Source organism: Nanorana parkeri, unplaced genomic scaffold, assembly GCF_000935625.1.
Source record: "Nanorana parkeri isolate BGI_ZX_2015 unplaced genomic scaffold, ASM93562v1 scaffold1451, whole genome shotgun sequence".
Classification (NCBI taxonomy): Eukaryota; Metazoa; Chordata; class Amphibia; order Anura; family Dicroglossidae; genus Nanorana; species Nanorana parkeri.
In genome coordinates this window covers 7373-34346 of record NW_017307719.1, presented here as the reverse complement: position 1 = coordinate 34346, position 26974 = coordinate 7373, and the positions used below count along the sequence as shown (strand labels likewise).

General features: G+C 38.3%; 1 protein-coding gene across 1 annotated transcript in view; it reads right to left on the bottom strand.

The window, feature by feature from the left end:
* LOC108798331 (multidrug resistance-associated protein 1-like) overlaps nt 1–26974 on the bottom strand; it is a 112632-nt gene that overhangs the window by 78399 nt on the left and 7259 nt on the right. The window contains exons 2-6 of the mRNA XM_018570070.1: nt 16770–16916; nt 10125–10212; nt 7930–7999; nt 1680–1806; nt 379–555 (exon numbers count right to left, since the gene is read on the bottom strand). Coding sequence (XP_018425572.1) covers nt 379–555; nt 1680–1806; nt 7930–7999; nt 10125–10212; nt 16770–16916 — 609 coding nt within the window. The remainder of the gene's footprint in view (nt 1–378; nt 556–1679; nt 1807–7929; nt 8000–10124; nt 10213–16769; nt 16917–26974) is intronic.

The following is a 26974-nucleotide window of genomic DNA, read 5'->3' as shown; positions in this document are numbered from 1 at the left end:
GAAGAACAGCTAAGTGAAATAGCATTCATGCGAGGAGACTGCCAGAATCCCGGACTGTGCCAACTTCTATAATTGCGCATCATAATTTTCATATAAAATTGACCGTATAATTTACATATGAATGAAGAATGAGTTGTGGCTCATTCCCATGTAGATACATCGATCCATTCATATATTTTTTCAGTGGTGGGCCTGGAGCTGGTGATCTAAACGCCCCTAGGTTAATCCGGCCCTGTGCATAACCCATCCATTTAAGATTTAACTCCACCCATCCATTTAAGATTTAACTCCCTGCGTCCTGTGATGTGAGATAAAGAAAAAAACATTATTTGCTGCACGCATTTTTATGCAGCCAAATATTTAACAAAAATGTTTTACCTTCTCCCCAATTTCGGTTCGGTCTCCAGATGGCAAGATCTCTAGATCTGGTAGCAGAGCACATGCTTCTATAACTTTCTTGTACAATGGTTCCTTGCGTTCTCTTCCAAACAGGATGTTTTCTTTAAGAGAGGTATTCTGAATCCACGCTTGTTGAGGAACGTAGGCAACACAACCCTGATAAAGGAAGAATTTTAAAGCTGAATCACCAAATAAGCAAAATTTCAATATTATGTAGATAATATAGATCTGAATTATCCATCAGTTTTTAATATCTGAATTATCCATCAGTTTTTAATATTCTTCAAACTGGTTGGCTATCTCTGCACCTGAACCCCAAGTTATGCAGGCAGATTAACCCAGGGTAGAAAATGACAAAGAAAACCTGTCCTACACTCTAATCTGAAACTAAACATTTTGTCTAAGAGCAAGTAACTGCTATTATCTCGTTCTCTCTTTTAGCCACTGCATGCCCAGAGAACAAACACAACAGATGAACACACAATTAGAGCACATGCAACACAAGAAACATTACAGACGATACAAAGCACATAGAGCACACACCGAGTACAAAGTCTAACAACACACACAGCACACAAGGCATGCACAGTAAGTGCACAGATAATTTGCAATACCACTTATAAATGAGGTGGTAAGTGTTCTCACATAAGCATGGCACAGTTACCATTTGTACATTTAGTATAGTACTGACATTTTTTTTTGCATTTTGCATATAATGTAGTGATGTTGCTGCTTTTCATTTCACACCCAATATTAGGTGTGTATCAGTATGAACTAATTTGGCATAACTGTATTGCTTAATGGTGACATCCATCGCATTTTAAGCAATAAAAGCTTCAGGAGAAAATGGCGTGGCATTTTTACAAGAGTGGAAACGTACAGGGATGACTTAACCAGTGACTGTTTAATGGTCAAAAACAGTCCAAACAGTAGGCTGGAGGCAAGTAGGTGATAAAGCAAGCTAGGGTTTTGAATGGTGATTTCACAAGCTTGCTATTTAGTGTGTTGAGGTTGCTTGAATTATAAAAGTAGCAAAATACTGTACCAGTTGCAGCAGTGTACATATACAGTATGCAACTGAATTGTAAATGAACCCGTCGGGAATTCTACTTTGATTACAATTTTAAATTTAAAGTATAATGAATGACTATCTTTTCATAATACAAAAATATTGATAGCAATGTTTTCATGTTTAATAAAAGATAAGCAAAAATGGAAAATATTTGCCCTTGTGCTGATGACAGAAATGAAAAGACTATATCTACTGTATGCTACCATACCTTTACTGCTACATATCCATCCTTCTTTTCCATCTCTCCCAGTAACGCTGATAGCAAAGAAGACTTTCCACAGCCTACTTGGCCAACCACTGCAATCAGGGAGCCGTCTGGAATTGTAAGGTTTATCCTGGAGAAAAAATATATACGATTTACGGTTTCACCTTTTAAAAGAAAAAAAATACATAAAAAACGCTATTTGCATAGTTAAATTTGTAATGTGGAAACTGTAAAATACTAAAAAAAAAAAAGAATCTAGGTAAAATTTGCCTCTGATGTCAAGATCCATTTCAGATATACACCTTATCAGTGTTTTTATACAGAAGTAGCCAGATAGACTCTGAGATTGATTTACAAAAGGAGTTGAGAATTTTTGCTCAAATTGAGTGCATATTCCTTTATCTAATCATGTAAAAAGCTAATTTCTATTTAACAATGTAATTCACACATAACTGGGTATTCAAAGTGAGCTATGTTCTCAATGGGGTTGATTTACTAAAGCAATAGAGACAGTTCACTTTGCAAAGTGGATGCCTACTTATCTTATTAAATAAGCTGAAGCGGTGTTTACTTTGAATACCCAATTATTTGTAAGAGGAAAAAAAAAAGGATTTTGGCCTACATGTAATTGGATGATTTAACACTTATTCACTAAGCTTTGTGAATATAGACTTTTTGAAGTGAACATTTACATTTAAAAACCAGTGTGGGCGAGTTTATACTTGCTCTGGAGTACCTTACCAAGCTACAGTGATTATAGCAAGCATGAAGTGTTTGTAAAGGAATTGTGGGCAAGGACAGAAAAAAATTTAAATTAGGCCTATGTGATATCCCTCACAGACTTTTGGACATGTTTTCTTTATCGTGCATGGAAACATCATGCCAACATTTATTTTGGGCCATGAAATATCTGGGGTCCCTAATAAACTGCTCTCTTCTGTGATAGACTATAACTTCAATAAAAATTAGCTAACTAAACATGAGATTGTAGTCCATCCCGGGAGCGAGCTTGGTGCAGTAGCTAATTTATCACCCACACAAGGAAACATGGTGAACAAACGTAGCCACCCTCCAATAAGGAAGGACAGTTTCAGCATGAATTCAAAGCCGATTTAAGGATTTACAGATAAGTGATGCACAAATAAGCTAAATTTTTGTTAATAGTTAAGGTACTTGAATGCATTTTTAAGATTTAACTCCTGAGTTTAGTGGTAGTTTAACTATGTCCGTGGGCTAAACTCCGTACTTTAAACACAGCAATGCATTTTCTATTTTTTTATTTATTTTGTTTTATTAGTTTTCAAAAGTAAGTACACGTATCACGTCACTTTTACATGGCACTACATATCAAATTCAGGCAATTGGTAGCAGTAACATAAAGGCTAGGTACCATGTAAAACACATACACAGCAAACCTCACACAGCTCAGAACCTCACTAACACTGTTACTTAAAGTCAAAAGGTTTTTAAGCTATTTCAAATGCTGATTAAATCACGTACCATGGCTTCTGCTTGTTGGTGTTTAAAAATTTTAGCTTCATGCACAATCAGCTGATCCCCTGAGGATGGCCCTGACATCCTGTTATAGGGCATCTCCTTTCCCTTATAGGGTCCTATGGAAACCCCTTTGTTTGTGCTACTAAACTGTGGATGTCTCCATGAACGCACAGGCACAGCAAGGCAAGCCCATACCCTGCTCCCACTTCTTCTTCCTCCAAGCTAGCAGATAAGACAGCTGACCCTTATAATCTTGTCTGGACAGAAAGTGTACAGAAGCAAAGCAAAAAGAGAGTTGGAGCCAGCTGTTGTAAAACATGACTAAGTGCTAGGTTTGTTTGAACTGGATTCATTATGAAAAAAAAATGGTTGAGAATTTAATAATACTTTAAATACAAGCTCCTGGCAGCAGCAAACATCAGCTACAGGTGAAGGTATACAAATGACAATGCACAAATATCAACTGACTGCACATATACCAATTTTATCCTTGTGTTAAACTGAGCACAGAAATGCACTTTACACATAATAGTAAAAAAGATTTGATGTGAGCATGTAGTCCACGTTCAAGATAACTCAGAGTTGGTATATGAGGACAAAGAGGCAAGGAAAAGGAAAATCTATTAAATACTTAAGATACAAATTAATCTGCGCTCCTACCACTAAAACACTAAAAAGCCGCTGTGCTAAAAGTGAAGTAACACCTTTAAAACTCTATAAACAAAAACTGCACTGTGCTTTACAAAAAGAAAAAAAATGGATATTAAAAAAATTAATATGTGAATAAATCATGAATTTGAACCAATATTTACATAATTCATGTGTTATTTATCTCCATTACATGAAAGATAAAATACATTCAAATTATCCAATATAAAAGTTCATAAATATATTTACCAGTAAAGGTGATCCAAACCTCAAACGTGTTCCACATTAAAGTTTTTAAAAAATACAGCTTACTCCAACTGATTCAAAAGTTCAATCATATATTTCCAATAAAGTGTCACAGAAAGAGCCAAACAAGTCACAATCAACATTCATTCCCCTCCACGAATACCATTAGTGCAGACCACTTTACCAGAGTGAATAGACCATGACACCATAGACATGTATGGAATGACAGAGCAGATAACAGAGCGCCCTGTTGCGAGTTGGGTTTTCTTATGATAAATAATTGGGAAGTATTGTTTAACATGCTGGTGGAGCACTGTGGAATATCTAGATTAACCATAATGAGTTATAGTTACATAGTTAGTCAGGTTGAAAAAAAGACACATGTCCATCGAGAATGAACATTAATTCTGATCTGTTCGGCTCTTTGAGACACTTTATTGGAAATATACAGTATGATTGAACTTTTGAATCACTTGGAGCACGTATTTTGGAATCACTTTAATGTGCAACCCATTTGAGATTTGGGGAACATTTTTGAGAAATGTATTTATGAACTTTTATATGTAATAATTTGAATGTAATTTGGGATAAATAACATATGGATTATGTACATTATTGTTACAATTAATATTTATTCACATATTCATTTTTTAATATCTATTCTTTTTTCTTTTTGTAAAACGCAGTGCAGCTTGTTTATAAATCTGTTAAATACCGTCTTCAGCTCACTGTATAAATAGGAAATGGAAAACTTAAGTCTATGTTGGGGATGGTGGTGCCACAGCCCCACATAAACCACAATGGCTCCAAACTGATATGGTCCAGAAACAGACAAAACTGTGGTGAATAAAGCATCTGGAACAGATGGCTTTCACCCACATATCCTCAAAGAACTGAGCTCTGTTATGTTAAAGACATTAAGAGGAATTTATCAAGACTGGAGCAGACAAAATCTGGAGGAGCTGTGTATGGCAACCAATCAGCTTCTCTCTTTCATTTTCAAATCTTAACTGAACAAACTGAAGAGAGAAGATGATTGGTTGCCATGCACATCTGCTCCAGATTTTGCCTGCTCCAGTATTGATAAATTCCCCCCATTGTTTCTAATTTTTAAAGACTCTTCAATGACTGCCATGTGCCAATGGATTTGCACAAGGCCAATTTGGTACCTATATTGAAAGCCCATTTCCACTGTTGTAGAGGCATTTTTTTAAATGCCTGCAATGTACATCAAGTGCACATGAAGCAGGCATATGCGGTTGCTGTATATGAACACAGAAAGGTATGTTTTTTGTTTTTTTTTTAGCTTCATATCCTCATGGAAATGGCTGCCTCTGCCCTTTGTAAATTACAACTGAGTTTTCTGTGAGTTCTCCACTCCCCCATTCAATAGTATTCATAGTGGCAACCACCCCAGCAGCGTATTTTGTGTTAAGTCAGAGCTGGTGTTTAGTGATCCTGTTAAACAGAATCACAGGGAGGGGGGCAGCTGTTTACAGCCTGCTTTACAATCCGACCCCAGTGTCAGACTGAACTTCCTGTGGAGAAAAATTTGAATTTCTAGGATTCAGGCCTAAACAAACATTCATTAAAAAAAATGAAGAAAGCATGCAATGTGAGTCATGAAAATGTGCACACTTACAACAGGTGGAAATGGACTTTAAAAAGGAACAAAGTCTTTACTAAGTAACTACAGACCTGTAAGTGTAACTTCTAAAGCAAGAAAGATACTTGAGAATTTGATAAATTTGTTACCCACAAATGAATAGGAAAGGGTCTGTAAATGGATAGAAAACTGGTTTAAAGACTGTATTCAGAGTATTCATTAATGATTCATATTTAAACTGTCTAAAACTGCTAGAAGTGCACCCAGGGTTCAGTTTTTTGACCCTTAGTTATTAACCCATTTATAAATTATATAGATTTGGGGAATTTGCAAGCTATGTAGTGGAATAACATCTATACAAGAGCAGACTTGAATGCACTGCTTGCTTGGCCAACCATATGGCAAATGAGGTTTAATGTCAATAAATGTAAAGTTACATAAAGTTAGAGAGAGAGAGAGGGGGAGGAAGAGAGAGAGAGAATATCTTGCCCTGGTATAAACATAAGACCACATCTAGAATATGCACATCAGTTCACAAAAAGGATGTTGCAGAACTGGAGAGAGTGCAGGGAAGGGCAACTAAACGAATGTGAGGCATGGAGGACCTCGGCTATTAGAAAATAATAGCTGAACTGAAATTGTTCTCTTTTGAGAAGAAGTGATTAAGGGGGAAAAACTATAATCATGTATAAATACATAAACTTTCTATATAGTGAACTTGGTGCAAAGGTATTCACTTTACGGTCAAAACCTGGGTGAAGTGCCTAGTAAACAGATTGTGCTTGATCATCTCTGTATATGTGCACACTGTTTGCACCAACAAAGGGTTAAATACCTCAAGGATTGTGTACTGCATTACAGAGAAAAAAAACAATAAAAATCGCAAAAATGCACCTTGCCTGTGTAGGATCCTAGCACCGGCCCTGCATTCACATATAGCGTTTGCGTTTCCTGGGAGGTTTTCCATGTGGAAGACTGCACGGAACGAAAACGCTAAGATTTTTAATCTGCACGGATTCCGCTCATTTGCGGCTCTTATCGCGCTTGTACTATTTTGCAGGCTGCACGGTTTCTTAAGAAAATAATGAAGAAAAAAATGTGGGCTGGCCTACACATTTACCAGTGTCCAATCCTTTTTTAGGCAGCAGCATAACCTGATGGTGAAGAAAAATACCACTACAAATTTACCCTGGCTTGCCTCCATGTCTATTTAATTACATCTATGCTAGGTTTTCTATCTAAAAAGCACAGCAGTGCTTGCATGCCTTCAGGCATTCATGGTAAGCACTGGCAAACCAGCTAGGTCTATCTGACATAAACACTTTGTATTTTGCATAACGCATGCTTTGATGTGTGTTATGTACACCCACATGCATTTCCATTGAGGTCAACAGAAACCCATGTGCATTAAAACTGACAAGTGTGAATGAGAATGAGGGAAAAGCTGCTTTAACAAGCGGGTTTCCTTTTTTTTTATGAGTATGTAGTTACATGTTTTTCATTTATTATGGTCAGGACTAAATATTTTGCATTTTTTAACAGGTGGTGCAATCTACTCTTTTATGCTGTCCCATGTTATTTACAGCTTATTGAATAGAAGCTTGTTTACACCCCCAATAGGCGCTAGATAAAATTTACATACACCTAAATGGCTCATCAGAGATGCATCTCTTAGCTGGGGGCTCAGCTGGAAGTTCCAATCAGACAAGGCCTGCCTGAGGTAAGTGTCAAAAATAAAATTACAAAATTCTATTGCCTTACATTATAAATTATTTTTCATACATTGTCCCTAAACCCATCAACGCACATTATGCAAGGGACACCAACATATGCACAGGAGTATTACTACCTAAACCATGCAGTTTCCCCATTTCTGTGAACACTCACAAAATAAGAACTGTTGGCAGAATCTGAGGACAGGTTTAGGAACTCTGTTTTACTAAATACTGTAACATTCTAAAAAGAGATTGTAACTTGTTGGCGGCAAATTAGAGATTTATTAAAAACATAACTCAAGCCCTTTTATTAACATCTAAATATGCTCTATGGACTTGATGCATCAAACGTTTAGCATTTTAGCAATAGCATTAGGAAATAGAGTAATTGCTTGATGACACCTACTTTATCAGTATAAAAAAATCAGGGCAGGTCTGAATGCGATACATCAAACCAATATATTTTAAAAGCAGTGCACAGCAAGCGCATAATGCGTACAACAACAAAACGTGTAAAAAAAAAAGAAAGAAAAAAACTTACTCTTTCAGTAAAGGGGGATCACTTTTGGACCAGGAGAATGTGGCATTTTGCATATCAATACATCCATGACCTAAAATGAATACAGTAACAAATGGTAACTGAATCCTGGATCCTAGCCATGCATTGCCACAGTGCAAGCTGCTAAGCGATTAAACTCCTGAATTCATATGTAACTGCTATTGTTTAAGCAATGAAACACAGTGATGTGAATAATGTGATTTACTATCTACCCTAGTGTGGATCAATTTTGTTGAGTAGCGGCAAAGATAAAATAATACTCACAAGAGTAGATCACAAAGGAGCTTTTCAAATTCCAGGGATTGGTGAACCAGGAAAGGATGGATGAGAGCTGCACAGACAACACTATGTGACAGCTCAAATTGCCTACATGACGCGTTTCCGGGGTCACGCCCCGTCAATCAGAACGTGATTGATTTTATTAGAGATAACACATAATTCTTCTGATGTATGAGAAGGATAAACGTTTCCCAGACAGAAAGTAGCCCAGCGACTAGAGGTCTTCTATCCCCTGCTGTGAATTGCAGCTAAAAAGTCCACAGATGTCCACTCTGCCCAAGAACCTAGAAGCTGTCTATTCAAATTCTAACGGTGGACATCTGTCTCTTCTGTGTACTGATTATGAAGTTATAAAATATCCTGTGATATTGATTCCCCTCTATACTTTGATACCACACTTTTTGCTGTAATGGTTTTTGATGGCTGTTGTGGATGCTAAACATTTAATTGTATTTATGCTAGGTCGATTGTATTTAGGTCGATGAGGAGTGACACTCCAGGCTGCTTCTGAACTATTAGTGGATCGTGAGCTGGAGAGAGCTGATGCACCGGGACTGCTCCCCTTGTGCTTGAGATCCAATATGTTGACTGCTTAACAGACACAACTTAATTGGGAACACCAGGTAAAAACCATTTGTACTCACAAACCAGGTGCTAAATGCAAAAGAGGCTCAAATGGACAGAGGTGACCAAGTCACTGTAGAAGGCAGCAAGACTGGGGTGGAACTGCATGTCTCCTGCAAAAAATGAATGGGGGGGAGCAGGGGAGATGCTACCTAATGCTGAAAAGCCAGGAACAGAGAGCAGAGTGTGAACACTTGTGACGATCCAGCTAATGATGCGGCAAACCGTGCCTTAAAAGAGAACTATGGGATAACCTTTTTATCCCATAGTTGTCTTCAGGGTCACGGGAGGACATATTCTAACATCATCCCGTGACCCAAAGCTCAGTATATAGCTGTCGAGATCCACCCAGCTTGGTGAGTGACAGCGTGCTCTGCCTATCTAGAGGCAGAGCCAGCTGTGCCCGCTCCCCCATCCGTGCCTCCACTCAGCGCTGGAGGATCGGAGTGTGGGAATCCCTACGGGGACCGGTGACTGACAGTCACCACTCTCTGCAGGGAGATGATCGGAAAGTCAGCGAGCGACGGTATGTGTTCGCTCACTTCCCGATCTATAGAGCTGACCTGTGACAGTTTAATTGTCACAGGTCGGCTCGAACTATGAGGTTGAGTGAAAATCACTCACCTCATAGTTCTCCTTTAACCCTTCTCATGGAAACCAAGAGAAAAAGGGGTAATAATGATGCTCAACGGTGCCAATAAATATAGCAGCCCCCAATGCTCAGCCCATGCGGCCTATTCATGAAGAGTCTTTAGATCACACCAGAGGCTGTGCCAGGGCTCTAGGCCTGGAAAGCGCTCTGTGGCTAACACACATATTACAAAGAGGTCTGGAAAGCAGCACAAGCAGAGTCCAATGCCTGAAGGTCACATTCAAGGCAGAGCAAAACTGGCAGAGCTAGCCAAAGTTTTGTGTTTGCCAGTGTCCAAATCCACCTGTAGGCAACAGTATAAACCAATTAACTCAATCCGGTGCCCCGTAATGATTAAAAAAAAACTTAATGATGTGTTATTGCTGTCAGTACTAACTCTTCCTCCCTTTTACTAAAAACCTAAAGTTTTTGTCTGTTTTCTTGCTGAAGAGATTTCAAACCTTTTACTGTCAGGGTGGTACATCTCCATAATGGGGACACAGATGGAGATAATAACCTAAAAGACTGTTAGCCTTTCCTGGTCAATGCAAAACAAAATAAAAGTTTTGCCTGAAGTTGGACTTTCACAACTGTTCAAGTTCATGGAACAAAATCTCTATCAGTGCAAATAAGACACACTTACTATTTTTCTGAGGATGTCTCATTATGCTGTCCGGTTCAAGCTCCTCGTGAGATAAGAAAACTCTCAGACGTTTTAATGACACACTTGTCTGCGAAAATATGTGTATCACACAAGCAAAAATGTTACATTTATTGAAAAATAAACACACACCAAAACTCCACTGCCAAATAAAAGTAGTATACAAGATTACGGAAGTTGCATTACCAATTAAAGGGATAGGTAAAACACATGAAAAATACTTTAAAAAGGTCAGTCTTCCCAAAAACCCACTTCATTTCTCATGGCAAGTGCCTAGGTCCCACCAGCCATTTTGATACATCTTTTTGGAATTCCACTACTGACTAAAGTTTCTGCAATGCATTCTTAGTTTTGCTGCCGATACTTTTATTTAATATTATGGACAAAAACATTGTGAGCAAAGTGGGTATCTAAATACCATAGCCAAAGCTATGTTTTGTAACAGAATTGCACCCTTTAAGGATGTCTTATTGCACACAATTATCAATGTCATTCCTTTTGCTATCCTATGTGGCAGTACAAATACACAGATGTGCAAAATCTTTATTAGTCTCTCTCTCCCAAGCCCATCCTTAATCATAATCCTTCTGTTCCGGGTAGTATGAATTTATTAGTTTTAACGTTAAAGCAAAAAGGATGGTATGGGTCACTTTGATGGAAAATGTGCTACAACTGCTACACTGTTCATTCTGCACCAGACAGAAACTGAATATTTATTTTCTAACACATGGAAGAGAGATAAGTTGAAAGTGGGCACTGTTATTTTTTAAATCTGGTGCAGCTGTGCATAGCTCAACCCACGCTGCCACATCACCCATTCAGAGATCCTTGGACAGGATCTGTGAATGAAGAAACTACAAGTTCCATCTGCCGTCAGGGCAGAAAGACCTGTAGTTCTCAATGGAATACAAGTGCGGTAACATCACCCAACTTCCCTCCCATCCATGTTACTGCCACCGTACCTTGGTATATACAGGGACTGGAGGAAAAGTCTGCAGGAGTCAGAGCATTGCAAATGTGATCACAGGTTGCAATGCTTTACTGGCTCAAATGCAAAAAAATAATGAGCGTACATTTTTTTCTTTTATGAATATGTGTGGATTTTATTTTGGAAAAGGTGGACCTTACCTTAACGCGAGTTACGTTTAGGCAGCCCATTCATTTGAAAGGCTCCCTAAAGCACCACAACACATCTAAAATTGAGCCTGCAACAACTGTGATAGTGAGTACCCATCACAGGCCCAATGCTAGCACTTAAGGGCTTGTTAGTCCCCTTGTGACAGCAAAAGAATTTTAAAAACAATAAGAAATTAACATATAAAAAATAAAAATTAAAGCATTTCTGTTGCCCTGCGCAGACACATAAGAACACAAATACACTTGTAGGGTTTGAGCATCAATTGCACAACACATATTGAGTATTGCCACATATGCTGGACTGATAAAAATAATTCTAGGTGCCTCATTTACAGTTAATATAAACTGATGAGCTGTAAAAGCAATTACAGCATCACATATTGTATATAACAAATGGAGTAAATAGTCCCAAATTTATGTATAAGGTATAGACACCTGTAAATCTGTCTGAAGCAGAACTAATGCAATCAAAATGAAAATATCTACTAGTAAATCAGTCATTTTACGTAATAGGAAAATCCTTTACCTGGAGTACATTACAGGAGAGTCAGAGACTAACGGTTATGCAGCTAACCAGTTTTGCAGCAAGCAATAGTCAGAGTGGGCCAGTACAGAGGGGTGGCACCTGAGGCCTGAACATCCCCCTGGTTAATCTTGGAAAAAGTGTCAATTAAAGACCAGGTGGCAGCCGTTCAAATCTGACAAACAGATTGCCTGATGCGCAAAAGCCTTAAGGTGCCCATACACTATTATCGTACGAGAATCGCAGGAAATCCCGCGATCATGCGCTAATCACAAATTGTATGGAAGGCGTGCAACCGTTTTCTACTGACAACTGCCGAACGGGCCGGTGTGTGCACGTGCACACTGCCTGTTTGCAGTCATCGGAAGCCCGCCTATCATTGCAGTCATCGGAAAACCGCCCCTCAGGGGGGCGGGCTTGCGATTATAGCAAGTACGATCTGCCTGTCCAAGATGGGCAGATCGTACGTTTTTTATAATCACTTTACAACCCTCGCAAGACAGAAGTCTTGCGAGGGTTGTAAAGTGTATGGCCACCTTAAGACACACTGACTGATGTGACAAACTGTACACAAACTGGAAAGGGGGGAACCCTGTTCTTAAATTGATAGGCTTGAGTTATGAGCTGTCGGATCTCCAGAGAAATTGCGGAAAGCAAGGCAGCTTGTAAGAGCTTCTAAAGAGCAGACAGAACCAGGTTGATAGCCCACGGGGAAACAGGTCAAATATGGGGGAACCGTGTGAGCAACCCCCTGAACAAAGGTCTACTTGTCTCACGCTGTCAGCATATTGCGCTGCAACTGTCTGGAGAGGAACTGGGCATGGGGGACTGCCTCGAAGTCAGACACCAATAAGCCCAGCACAGTCATCTAAAAGCAAATGGAGGGGCAGCTCTGGGACTGCAGAGTCTAAACATGGGAAAGGAGATTTCAAAACTTTTTTCCAAGGGATAAAGACTCTGGACTGGGCAATATCCAACAGGAAACCCAGATTTTCCAAGCTGTGAGTTGGCTCCAGCATCAACTTCTGGAAGTTCCAGCACTGACTTCTAAAAATTCAGGAACCACCTGTACCTCCGTATTGTTTGAACCATTTGTTGGAAGTTGGCTGACAGGATCTGTTCCAACCATTCCCAAAATGTGATGCCATGTGAACTAAGCAAGGCAGACACAGAGGTTAAGGCTTTCGTGAAAATTCAAGGCGCCTTGGGTTTCCAAAAGTGAAAGGTCATGAACTGGTAAAGCTATACGCCCATCGCGAAACGCAGAAAATGATGGTGAACCTGGTAAAATGAGAACATGTATGTAGGCATCCTTAATGCCCATGGATGCAAGAAACACCCTGTGTGGAAGAAAGCTACAACCGACCTTACAGATTTCATGCAAAATTGTTGCACCTTTAAAATGGTATTGGGTTTTAAATCCAACCCAAATAAATTGAAAATGGGGAAAAAACCCCCATTGGGCTTCAGAATTAAAGAGGTTCAGGTAGAACCCTTGATATATTTTCCTGTTCTGGACTGAAGCCATCATACCCTGAGACTTCTGGAAGTTCAGAGACAAGGCCCGGTTGGCAAGTTTTTGTGAAGAGGACAGGAGTTTGGATGACATGAGGTGGAAAGGAGGCAGAGTCAGAAAATCTAGCTTGTACCTCCTGAAAGCAATACTTTAAACCCAGGTGTTGGAAAGGGCCTGAGACCAGGTGACCACAAAAACCTAATTGCAAGGAGAGCTTGCTCCCAGGTCTAGTGGGATTGGCTGGCCAACACCAGTGGCGGAAAAGAGTTTCTGCTTTTGCCTTAGATCAGGGGTATGCAGACTCTAAAAGGTTGTAAAAGGTACCCACATGCCAAGCTTTTTTTTTTTACTACATATTTAAACAGTTAAAAAAAAACCTTTAAAAAATGCATATAAACATTATAATTAATAAAAATGAGTGACTTTTCCACAAAAAAACGTTACTTTGCATTATGGACTCTCATCCATAGTCTCCCCTATTTAACTTTACATTTTAATCCATACATTACAATAGCCACAGCTTCTAATTTTGAACAATTTTAATTACAGTGGAGATATCAAAAGGATGAGTTTTCTGCTCAACGCATTTCATGGGAAAACCGCTTCAGCAGGAGCTCATGAGACCTTGAGCATGTACAGAAAAAAAAATACAGTAAGAGTCTAGTATAATACAACATATACATAATACAATCATGCTGTATGACATTGAAATGGTACAAAAAGTTTCTTCGTGTCCCATTGGGAAAGTGATCAGGTTACGTCCCCAAGGCTGCCTGTCACAGACTTACCCGGCGTGTCCTTGCGCTCCAGCGACGTGTCGTCTCGTCCGTGACGTCACTCCGGCTCCGCCCACGGGGCGCGGCAGCACGGGTAAAAGGTCAGCTGGTTCGTCACTCGGCGTTCTCTCGTTGTGGAGAGTCGAGTGATGAACAGAGAACCTGCAGGCTGTCTTTGGATAGTCTTCCCTGATCCCTGTACTGACACACCATAAGACGGATCGAGACTTCAACCCCGCTGTGAGCGTAGAGCTATACGGAGCAGAACCGCAAGTATCCTGGACTCATTTTCTATCTAGCTGAACCTGCTACTTGTATCGTGCCTGCTTCCATACTGCTTATGTGCGGCTATATCACACGCACACTCACTGTACCGCTCCAGCTGTTCCGGATTGCCTCACATTCCCTTGCCTGCACTTGCTACGTGACACTGGTCTGATACAGTCTGAAACTACAATAGTGACGCAAGAGGGGTTGTCATTGTGCATTCTCTGCTGATAAGTCTGTAGGAACTACAGGCACATGCCTTGTACTGCTTATTGCTGATTGCTATCTGCTTATAGCTGCATATATGTGCTTCGCCATTGCCTATTAACCTGCCGGTTACCTATCCATTGACTCTGCATGCTTGTCATATATTTTGCAGTTCCACGTTTACTAACCATTAACCAGTTGCATCACCTGCTGTTTAACTCGCCATTGATACACTGCCCGCTGGTACCGCATAAGTACAGCTCTCCACCTATGAGTGTGGAGTTAGGTGCAGTACCCTCAAGTCACAATAGCACCACTTAGCTTAGTTATAGGAAGTATATGATGAGTGCGGTCTCCCTCTCGCAGTTACTGTAATTGGGAGTCGCTCACTGAACTTCCTCATCAACTAAAACCCCCACCTATTCCGCAGCTGAGATCCAGTTAGACGTATCACCTGTCCAGCCTTGACACTGCCAATGAAGGAATCCAATGGCGAGTGTAGAGATCCACACCAAGGGAGTGCTCCAATACTCAGTCAGATGTATATATAGAACCAATATTAGTGTAGTCCAACCAGAGAGTAATGGGTAATGAGTAATGACTAGACAAAAGTTACAGCAGGAGTGCCATACATCTGACGTACATTCAGGTCTGATGTACATTTATACTACATACATATTGTCTTGTTTATCTCTTAGATAGTGATGTGTGATTGGGCTGATATTTTGCTTATACCACAGAGCCAATCTTTTGGGACATAAGGTAGGCTTTACCAAGGTAGCATCTTTATACCCTATCTAAGCTTGTTAATAATGTAAGACATATTGGTGTACATACTTTATGACACAAAGTTAAACAGTGTATTTAGAGGTTTGAGCATTTTCTTGATCACTGTCAGCGTGGTCAACATTAATGGAAATAGGATCATTTTATTGATTTGTGCTGATCTTCTAGATCAGTATTATAGGGTTTCTGTGTTAGGATGAAGGACAAGATCTCTGAATGTGGCCCCTTGTGTACACATATCCCATTTGAAAACCTAATTTGTGGGTTCTTGCCAATAAATGTTTCTTATATTAAGTGTTGTAGATGTGGAAACTGAATAATATTTTAAACACATCTCGGATGGGATTTAGCAACCGGATAACACTTCAACCTTCATATCATATGGGCAGGTATGAGAGACTGGCTCATCATAATATATGCCACTCCTGGGGTAACTTTTGTGTAGCCCAGTACACCCTGGTTGGACTAAACTAATATTGGTTCTATTTATAGATCTGGCTGAGGATTGGGGCACTCCCTTGATGTGGGTCTCCACACTTGCCACTGGATTCTTTTATTGGTGGCCCTGGAAATGTGACCTAATGGCTTTCCCAAAAAGACTCTAAGAAAATACAATGGTACATTTTGTACCATTTGAATATCATACAGCAGGATTGTATTGTGTATATGTTGTATTATACTAGACTCTTTCTTACTGTATATTGTTCTTTACATACACAAGGTCTCTTGAACTCCTGATGAAGCGGTTTGTCTGTGAAATGCAGAAAACTCATCCTTTGATATCTCTACTATAGCTCAAATGTTCAAAATTGGAAGCTTGCCCTAAAAAAAAAAACCTTTCAGAGTCTGTATACAATTGAGTTGGATGTGGTACCCCCTATTGATGTAGCCCATTCAAAGAGCAAATTTGGAAATTCTCAGATAAGGGTGCTAAGAGAAATTAAAGGAGCTCTTTTTGGCTCCCGAAGTAGAAGGCTTTTCCAACTGAGGGCTAGCTTTCTTTTGCTGGACACAAAAGAGTTCTATTTCCCTGTGTGTTTTCATAATATGCATTAGAGACAAACATAAATGAAGCATACTTAAAAGCCAATATGTAGATATCTCAAATGTTAATTATTCACTTGATTACTATTTTAAGCCAGTAAGTTTGGCTTGTGTGATAACACCGGCTCTATATTGTCATCAGACTCCAGTTTCTTAAATATGAAAACAGCTTTGTGAATCCGAACAGGCGCTAATTAGAACAAAGTAAATTTGGATAGTGTGGTGCAAGACACAAGAATACAAGTCCCACACTATAGTGAATTGGGTACACAGGTAACATGTAGCTGAATAACTCAAGATTTCTGGTGTGTGTGGAAAATTTTAAAAACTGCTCTGGAATGACATCGTTAATAAGATGTGTAATTTCTTACCTGAACCATGCTGCTAATAACCATAGGGAGCATATTTAATGGGAATCGAAGAATGTTAAATAATGCCAAAGAAACAAATGCTTTTTCTGCATCTAGAACATTGTTCTGATCACTTAGGACATATACAGCAAAAGTTGATAGGGCAACCTGAAAGAAAACAGAAAAAAAATAGAAAAATTTATAATTTAACACAAGCGAGTCTAAAGAACTAGACCAATATCTAGAGAACAAAAAAAAACCCATCACAGAATACTGAAGAAAATGACATTCTTCAGGGTGGGAAATGTGTATGGGTCTCAAGCAGTGAAGGATGCCAGCAAATGATTTGTTTTCATGAATTAATAAATATTGTCTTAAAGTCTTGCAAAAGAGAACAGGGTACCCACCATTATCTTTATTCATTTGAACCTTATTTTATGCATGAAGGATGACACTTTTTTTATATAGCAGAGAGTGGATGCAGCAATCTACAAGACACCACTGCGTTTATGCCACATTGCACCTCCATTTTAAATCTTATTCATGAAATGCAGACTGTGGTTTATCCCCCAGAGTTCTCCCTGCATAACGCTATATAAAAAAATGCTGCGATTGGAGGAGAGTTTGTTGATATGACATCCCAGTATTTGTTCCCTATTCATTGAAATAGTCTGCCGCTTGTTTCATTATCCCAAAGCAAGTGGAACGTAATATACATTTGTAAAGAACACTTGTGTTTTATAAATGTGCATTTTTTTTGTTTCTTTTAAAGCAGCCGTATGGATATGGTAAGGCTATAAATGGAGCCTTAGAACTAAGCATTTTCTTTTTACAATACTATATGAGCACCTCATCAGCCAATACTAGATCTCATATGAAAAGTGGGATGGTGAGTAGGAGGGGTTTAGGTCAGGAGGTAGTGTTCATCTCCAAAGTCAGAGGAAACTACTTATAGCATGCATAGAATACCTAGGGCTCTTTGAGCTTAAATAAAGGGGCTTTTTGGTTATTAAAGACGTAAGCAGACACTATATTTATCATTTTACATTAAGTTAAGGTCACATGTTTCTTGTATTGCCTTGCTGCTCCTTAACCAAAATGGTAATGAGTAGCGCTCAACTACTTTCTAGTGGGTTGGACCAGGCTCTCTCTAGGCACCAGCAACCCGACCAAACAATCAGTGCCCCCGTCTCACAGAGATCATGCCCCCACCATGGCTCAGACCAGAAGCAGCAGACATATGGTGTATTGTGTTTGCGTATGTATTACTTAAACTATACAGAGTAATTTATAGAGGTGCAACAAAATGGGGAAAAAAAGCTGGCCCAAAACGAAAATGTTTTTTTCTAACTTTATAAAAAATAGAATATTTAAAAATTTTTTGACAAACTTTTTATTTTTTTTATATTTTATATTATTAAATATTTTTATGTTTTACTTTACTTTTAGGGGCTTTGGGGAAATATTAAAGATTTAAACAGTTCCCTTTTAAAATAGAAAAAGATTGAAAACACAGAGTCCTCAATCTCTATTTCTGCATCCCCTGTTACAAATTAACAGGAATCCTCTATAATGAGTGTTCCTGTTCATTCAGAACTTAGTTTGTTTACCATGCACACAATCATGAATGGACATGAAGTGATGTAGATCACTCCAATTAATTCATAATTGGGCACACAGTAAACATACTCTGTCCTCAATTACTTACAAACACTCAGTTCAGCACTGTTTGTACCCGCTCTCCATCCTGCATCGGCTGTCACAGGAGGCTGGAGGGTAATACACAAAGACAATACTACAGACTGACTAGCTACTGGCCAAGCTGCCCCAAGTGTGTGTATGTGCATGCTTGTAGAACTATAAGCACCTTTGTAAAATGGGATTGATGTGAATAGTCATTTTGTTTTGTTTTTTAAGCTATATAAAAGACTGTTTGACCGTTTGCTGTATATGGCCAACAAAAAAAAAAAAATACTATAAATTGATTTGTTACATGTTTTATCTGTTTAGCCATTGTTTAAATTATTAAACATGACACACAGATGAACTAATGTAATTCATGCACTTGCTCCGTGAAAACATGCTATTAGCCTGGGAAAAAAAAAAGTTTTACCCAGGAATATGAAGCTGCATTACCAGATTGGATTTATTTGCTAAGCTTCTCCCTCTACTATAGAAATAGCAGCTATGCATGAATGTACTGAAGATTATGTCTCCACAGTTAAGACACATTCCTGCCCTCCCTCCAACTCTGTTCCGCCTGTCTTTACTCATCCTTCCATTGTAAACATGAACCTGTCCCAAATGTATTTTCCGTTTATGATGTTCCACATATAAACACCTGTGAATGGAACAACACATATTTTATCCTAACGTGGTCATAATGTATTAGCTTCTCCTAAACAGCAAGTGTTATTTTTAGTTTCATGGGGAGGAGGGAAGAGACAGTGAAAAAGTACCCTGTTCTCAGTCAGTTACCTATCTACCATATAAAGAGAAGGTCTCCTGTAAAGCAGTCATATGGTATGACAGTCAAATCAGCAACAGAGAAACAATACAGTAGAAAACAAAATAATAATAATTGCTGTGGGCAACTGTTTATTTTTTAACCAAAGTTCAGGTTTAACTAAAAATAAAAAAGTACACTGGCATCCCACAAAGCGGATCCATATGCAAGACATGACCTTTCTTTCTGCCTCAGTTTTTTACTGAATTTTAATGAATGCAATCTAGAGCCCTGTGCTGTTGCCCAGTTTCCATACAACCAGTACACGTGGAAACTGGAGGGGGCAGGTCTTATGAGAAAAAGTAAGACAGTATTTGTGGGGTCATCTGTGGGAGGATGTAAAGAGGGAATAGTCAATTTAGGATGGAAGTGTGGGGGTTCTATTACTCCACTTTCTTACATCAACTTTGCGGCATATTTTATCCCACTTACCAGCAGTAGCTGACCACTGTCCTCTGTACACAGTGTTATGTCTTACATAGTCCTGGCCCTATGCTATGTTGCATGGTATACTCCTGACCTCTGCACTGTATACACTATCTTGTACGTCTTGTACATTAAACTCCTGACCCCTGCACTGCATGCTCAATATGTGCATTTACAAAGCAATGCTGGGGACAGAAAACCTCAGTTTTTCAGGTGAAGCTGATCAGAAGCTCAATGTTAGGTCTATAGGATGGCGGATGTAGACAGGCCTGCATCTGCTAACATCCGGTTACCCAATAGCAAAAAATAATGTAATTCATCACTATGAATCATGCATGGTTTTGCATCATACTGTTTGAAGAATGATTGTGGCTTTCTAATCCCCGCTTCACAATTGATTTGTATTACCTGATTGCCTGAATGGGGGCTTGATGATGATTGTAGTTTCCCCATTGATGTCTTGTATTATTCTGTTTGGAGAATGATTGTCCATAAGCTAGTATGCTATACTCTGCTGCGGTAGTCAAGGGGGATTTGGAGTCCATTCTCTATACAGGTGAAACTCGAAAAATTAGAATATCGTGCAAAAGTTCATTTATTTCACTAATGTAACTTAGCCGTCTACCAGGAGATTTTGGAGCACTTCATGCTTTCATCCGCAGACAAGCTCTATGGGGATGCTGACTTCATTTTCCAGTGGGCACCTGCCCACACTGCCAAAAAATGTCTGAGATTGTGGATCTGGGTTTTCATGAGCTGTAAGCCATAATCATCACAATTATGACAAATCACGGCTTGAATTATCTTGCTTTGCATGTAATGAGTCTATCTCATATATTAGTTTCACCTTTTAAGTTGCATTAGTGAAATAAATGAACTTTTGCATGATATTCTAATTTTTCGAGTTTCACCTGTATGTGTAGCTATGCACATATTTTTAAACACTCCCTTATGAATTTTTTACATACTGGGCATAATCAAATAACTGATCATTTATGTATTTTGATACTTGAGCTATGTATGTTTGTAGGTATGGGGCAAGTGTATACATGTATATACCTATGGATTCAATCTTTTTCTGTATCTTGTATCTCTTGCCCATATATTACATACACACACATTTATTAATTATTTAATATTCAATGTTTAACCTTTAGTGTTTATATGGGCATATAGGAGGATTTTAGCACAACGTAGCAGAGGATGGGTTAATGTGTGTTTGTGTACATAGACCCAGAGTGTTTTGTCTACATATCTGTACATATCTCTTTATTGTGTGGCAGTGGAGGTTTATGAGCACATCATGTAATATATAGTTTTTACATACTCGTGTATATGTGCGCAGATTTGTGTGTAAGGTTACTTATTTAATTTCTATTGCCTATTTGATTAATTTCACTTTATTGTCACAATAAGTCTATGGGTCTGTGAGCATTTATATACACATTATTTGTGACTAAATATTTGTTACCCCATTGATATTTATCTATTTTATGAAGGCTTTTTCAATCTAGATAACGACTTATGGGTTAACCGCTTTCTTGCCACCTGTGAGGTAGAGTGTTATCCAGCAGATAAAGGCAACAGGAAGAAAAGAGACTTCACATCTATGATCAAGCCCAGGTGGTGAGAGGCGTCGGTGTGAGATAGATGTTTTACGGTGATGTATTTGCTACAATACGATTGATTTTGGATTTTACCTGGAATGTCACCGCAATAAAGTTGGATTTTTATGGACACTGGTTTCTGTGCGGCTGATTGTAAAAGAATATCCGATTACCGGAGTCCGAGAGAGTTCTGTTTGGTGGACCTGAACATAATGGATTGGAGGCAACTGGATGTAAACGGACACATGTACACTTACATCCGACTGTCCCCCCCCCAGGAGAGGTATTAAAGAGTCTTAAAGATAAAAGCAATAATACAAGACTAGTGGACAGGTGGCGTGTATTACACCCCACAAAAAGAGAGTCCAATAGTCGCTGATGTATCCAAATATGATCTATGACCCAGAGATAGAAACGGGTTTTATATTATGGTCAGACCACTCACCAGTGTACTTAAAAATAAGTTGAGAATAGAAATAGAGGTATGGGAACTTGGAGATTAAATGATACATTTATTAAAAAAACCTAGAGTGTAAAGAAGAGTTAAACCTTACTATAAACAACTTGATTAAAGACCATCAAAATGATACTACACCATACCCCATTCAATGGGAAACTCTAAAATGTGTAGTAAGAAGTATACTTATTAAACATGGAGCCGGATTAAAGAAAGAGAAGGCAGGTAAATTGAAGGGATTATTTAAGAAATTAGAAGAATTGGAGGCAACGAATAAGACGAATGTAACAACAAAATACTCTACTCAATCAAACGAGGTGAGAATGGACATTCGGAATGTTCTGACCAACAAACATTAATTAATAGAGACAAAAACAAAAAACAATATTATGAAGTAGGTAATAAGTGTGGGAGGTCACTAGCTCGGAAAATACACCCAAGAACCCCTAATGCTAATATATTACGAATTAAAGATAGGGAGGGGATTGTAAAACACTCTCCGTCCTCGATAATAGAAACATTTCAAAATTACTATGCATCATTGTACTCAATACGAGGGAAATATGCAGATATGGCAACGAATAAATATAAAGATAAAATAAAAAATTATATAAGAGAAGCAAATTTGCCTGTATTAGATACCGAGGATGGAGAAAATATGAATTTGATATTTTCAGAAAAGGAAATTAAAGAAGCAATATTCACACTACAAATCAGTAAGGCTCCTGGGCCAGATGGGTTCACAGCCCGATTCTATAAACAGTTTGAAGAGCAGTTAATACCTTTTTTTTACAAAGATCTGCAATTCAGTTACAGAGAAATGTCATTTTCCTACACAGACAATGGAGGCACATATATCTGTACTCCTTAAACCAGGTAAAGACCTAACAGAATGTGGACATTTCCGTCCAATCTCTCTTATAAATATTGATCTGAAGATTTACACAAAAGTATTGGCGGCCAGATTTAAAAAAGTCCTCACCCAAATAAACCACCTGGATCAAACTGGATTTGTTCAGGGAAGGGAGGCTAGAGACAGCACAACTAGGGTTATCAATCTAATAGGACTTGCCCAGAAAGAGAGTATACCAATGTGTCTTCTGTCAATTGATGCTGAAAAAGCATTTGACAGAGTAAATTGGACCTTTCTTAGGGAATCACTTTTGAAAGTGGGATTGGGAGAAATATTTGTAACTAAGGTAATGGCACTATATACACATCCAACTGCAAGAGTAAGGGTGAATGGGGAATTATCCGACTCTTTTCCAATTTTTAATGGAACTCGGCAGGGATGCCCCCTATCACCATTATTTTATGTCATAATGATGGAACAACTAGCGGCTACTATTAGACAGAATCCTTCGATAAAAGGTATCCATTCAGTAACACAACAGCATACAATGGCATATGCAGATGATTTACTTTTTTTTTAAATAACTTCCCCATTAATAACAATCCCTAACATCATTAAAGAACTGAAGGAATATGGGGACCTGAGCAATTTTCATATACATATAGCAAAATCAGAATTCCTGAATATATCCCTAACGGATAAAGTAAAACTTAGCATAAAGGAAAGTTATTCATTTAAATGGCATCCTAATTCTATTGTATACCTGGGTATTAATATCCCGAAGGATCTCAACACACTTTATGATATTAACTACAGAGACTGCTCAATTTAATACGTGGAGTAATATACGAATGTCCTGGATGGGACGAGTAAACGTCCTAAAAATGGACATCCTGCCCAAAATCTTGTATAGATTCCAGACAATACCCATATTATTGCCAGATACCTTTTAAAAAAAACTAAGATCAGCAGCAATGAAATTCGTATAGGCTAACAAAACCCCTCGAATTAGTGTAAAAATTTGAATGAGATCCAAACAAAGAGGAGGACTGGGATTCCCTGACTTTGTACTTTATCATAAAGCGGCCTTAATATCAAGATTATTGGATTGGTTACATAGTCAGAACAAGGGGGTAGTGAAACTAGAAATGGATATTTCCCCCATACCCCTGTGGAGTATCCGCTGGTTATCAAAAGAGAACAGACCACATATTTCAAATATGCAATTTTTAGTGAAGTCGGTATTACAAATATGGGATAGGTCCATTACTAAATATAATTTATCTGCCAGACCTGGGCCCCTGACTCCCATAGTGGGAAATCCACAATTTCCACCCGGTATGCAAGTGATTTCCTTACTGAAAGATGAGACTATCTCGTATACACGTGTTTGGCAGGTCTTGGAACAAGGTAAAGATGAAGTAAAAAGTGAGTTAAGGCCAGAAAGACAACTTAACGGGAAACTGTGGATGGAGGCGGTCCAACTGTCGGACTATATACGATTCCTTAGGGCTCTTAAACCCCTCAATAGGCCATTAAAGCCATTCGAGAAACTCTGTATAACAGAGACACCCATTACACATACCTTATCGGTGGTCTATGGCATGCTGAGGGAGGAGGAAGATAAGGGACATACAAAATATATGAAAAGATGGGAACAAGGACATGAGGAGAGAAATATCAGAGAAAGAATGGAGTACAATATTTAAAATGACACACAGCTCAGTCATGTCTTCATTCCATCAAGAGAAAAATTATAAAGTACTATCCAGATGGTACAGGTGCCCAGAAGGGAACATATAAATCTAGAGATGTCTGACAGATGCTGGAGATGCGGTATAGAAGAGGGAACATATTTGAATATTTGGTGGAGCTGTCCTAGGTTACAACCATTCTGGGAGTCAAGTGTTTGAAATATATCGCTTTGTGGAGGCAACAAATACTGAAAAGGATCCTCTAATTGCACTATTAACATTGATACCAGGTCCAATAAAAAAAAATAAAAAATGATATTCTAAGATTTATGCTAGTAGCTGCCAAAATAAGTATATCACGGGGATGGAAATCAACAGTCCCACCTTTAATAGAAAACTGGTCAAATATTATGGAAGAAATAAGGTATATGGAGGAACTAAGTGCAAAGGATACAGATAGGAACGATAGTTATAAAAAGATATGGGAGAAATGGGAATCATTTAGACAGAGGAATTTGAGAAAATGCTAAAAAAGAAGAAGGATAAAGCCAGTAACTGAAAAAAAAAAGGAGTAATGCATGTATGGCCAAATAGAAAGAAATAATTAGTATATACATACATACATACATACATACATACATACATACATACATACACTAATTCCTAGAAAATATATCAATTACTACAAGATTTTTTTTTTTGGACATAGTATATGACCTGTATGAATGGAAGATGGAAAGGAATGAGGATGGTTTTTCTGGAGAGGAGGGGGAATGGGAAGACACAAGGTATATTTAGAAGAAATAGAAGGGAAAAGGTAGTACACATAGGGTTTAGAAATATAGGTCATCAAATAGTAGTTAGGATACACTATAAAAGTAGGATCACTATATATAGAGGGAGGGGGGAGGAAGTAACAAGGCATTAAGTTTGCAAATAAAATGGTTTATTGTTCAGTTATCACATTATTGAACACCTGAGGAATATGTATAATAAGAATAGAGGAATGTAGATAATAAAAAGGGAAAATAGTGAGGTCTATATACAGGTGAAACTCGAATAATATATACATATATACATACATACATACATACATACATACATACACACACACACACTATAGGCTTTAGTAGTCACAAACACTAGAGGGGTATCCTAAATGAATCATAAGGGTTTTGGTACACTCCCCACCAGAAAACTATAAGAGTGGGAATTTGAATGTGAGAAGGGAGTGAGAGGGGGAGTGAAGTAAGATAGATGGCTAGTGATTGATATTGGAAGTGGGTGTAAGTTGTTGTTATTTCAATTAGAGCTATAAATAATTATTAAAACTAAGAGACAATTTGAAATCAATATTTATGAATGTTTTTGTATAAATCTACTTTTATGGAAAAACAATAAAAATATATTAAACCAAAAAAAAAAAAAAAAAAAGTGACATCCATTCCTTACTGCTCCGAAATGAACTCGGCCTATGTGAAAGGGGCCTAAATGTTGTAGCTTGCTAAACAAATGCATAAATAATTGTATTAATAAACTATACCTTCTAGGATGTTTCTGTCCTTCTTATGATAAATCTTTCTGTATATACAGTATACAATAAAGTTTGAATAATTTTTATGGTTTTTTGTAAATACAAAATTACAAACACATGGACACAGAGAACAAAAGTATGCATTGTTGTACAATATAACTAGGAACAGAGCGGACTAAAATATCAAAGAGCATTTGCCCAATGCCCCAAGATACAAGCATTGACCGCATAAAACTGAGTGTACAAAAAAAAAACAAAAAACACCCAGCCCATTGCTGGTTCATAAACATTCAGCAGAACAAACAAAGAGGGGAGCTTGGGAAGGGAGAAACAAACAGGTGATAGAACGGGTGATTAGAATGTGGTGTATGCGGAAGAAAGAGGAAAGTGTTTGGGAGTAACAGGAGAAGGGAGTGGGAAAGAACCTTGGGTATCCAGACCACAATGTCCTGTCAGCTCCAATGTATACAGAGATTTTATAGCATTTGCCCCACCTCCAGGGGCATATAAACTGGATATCCAGCTGTCCCAAATGTTAAGCTAAATTTACTGGTAAACACCCTGCACTTTCGGAATTACTGAAGAACTGTGAAATGCCTACTCAGTTTCTCTGCAAGGGATCATGGGAAAGTTGAACAAAACTCAAATTGAGGTAAATAACTTTTCTGAATGCAGTAACGTTACAAAGTGGCCTGATAGCATTAGCAGTTCACACTGTATGAAGTTACTCATCAACATTATTCATATCAACTCTGACTATATAGCACAATTAAATAAGCTAACTGCATCTTTTAGGTAACAGACTTTAGCTTATACTTGGGACATTTTTAATTATATGCAGAACCAGACTTGCTGAATCAATATAACTTGGTATTTATCAGTACCTACAGCAATGTTAAATTATCTTTACATATAAAAATATCACCCCCATTAAGAAGAGTGCTTTGCAACTGTCAGACTGAATCCTGATCTTATGACCCTGTAGTTGAGCGATCCAGCATTGAAGGGACAATCCTATCGCTCAGAGCTCTAGTATGTTGTTTGGAAGACTAGCTTCTTCTGGTGACCAAGTATGCTGCACTGTTAGGGTGCCCACGAACCCTCCCCAGCTTGTTATGTTGACATCCATTGTAAACATCTTCCAGGATG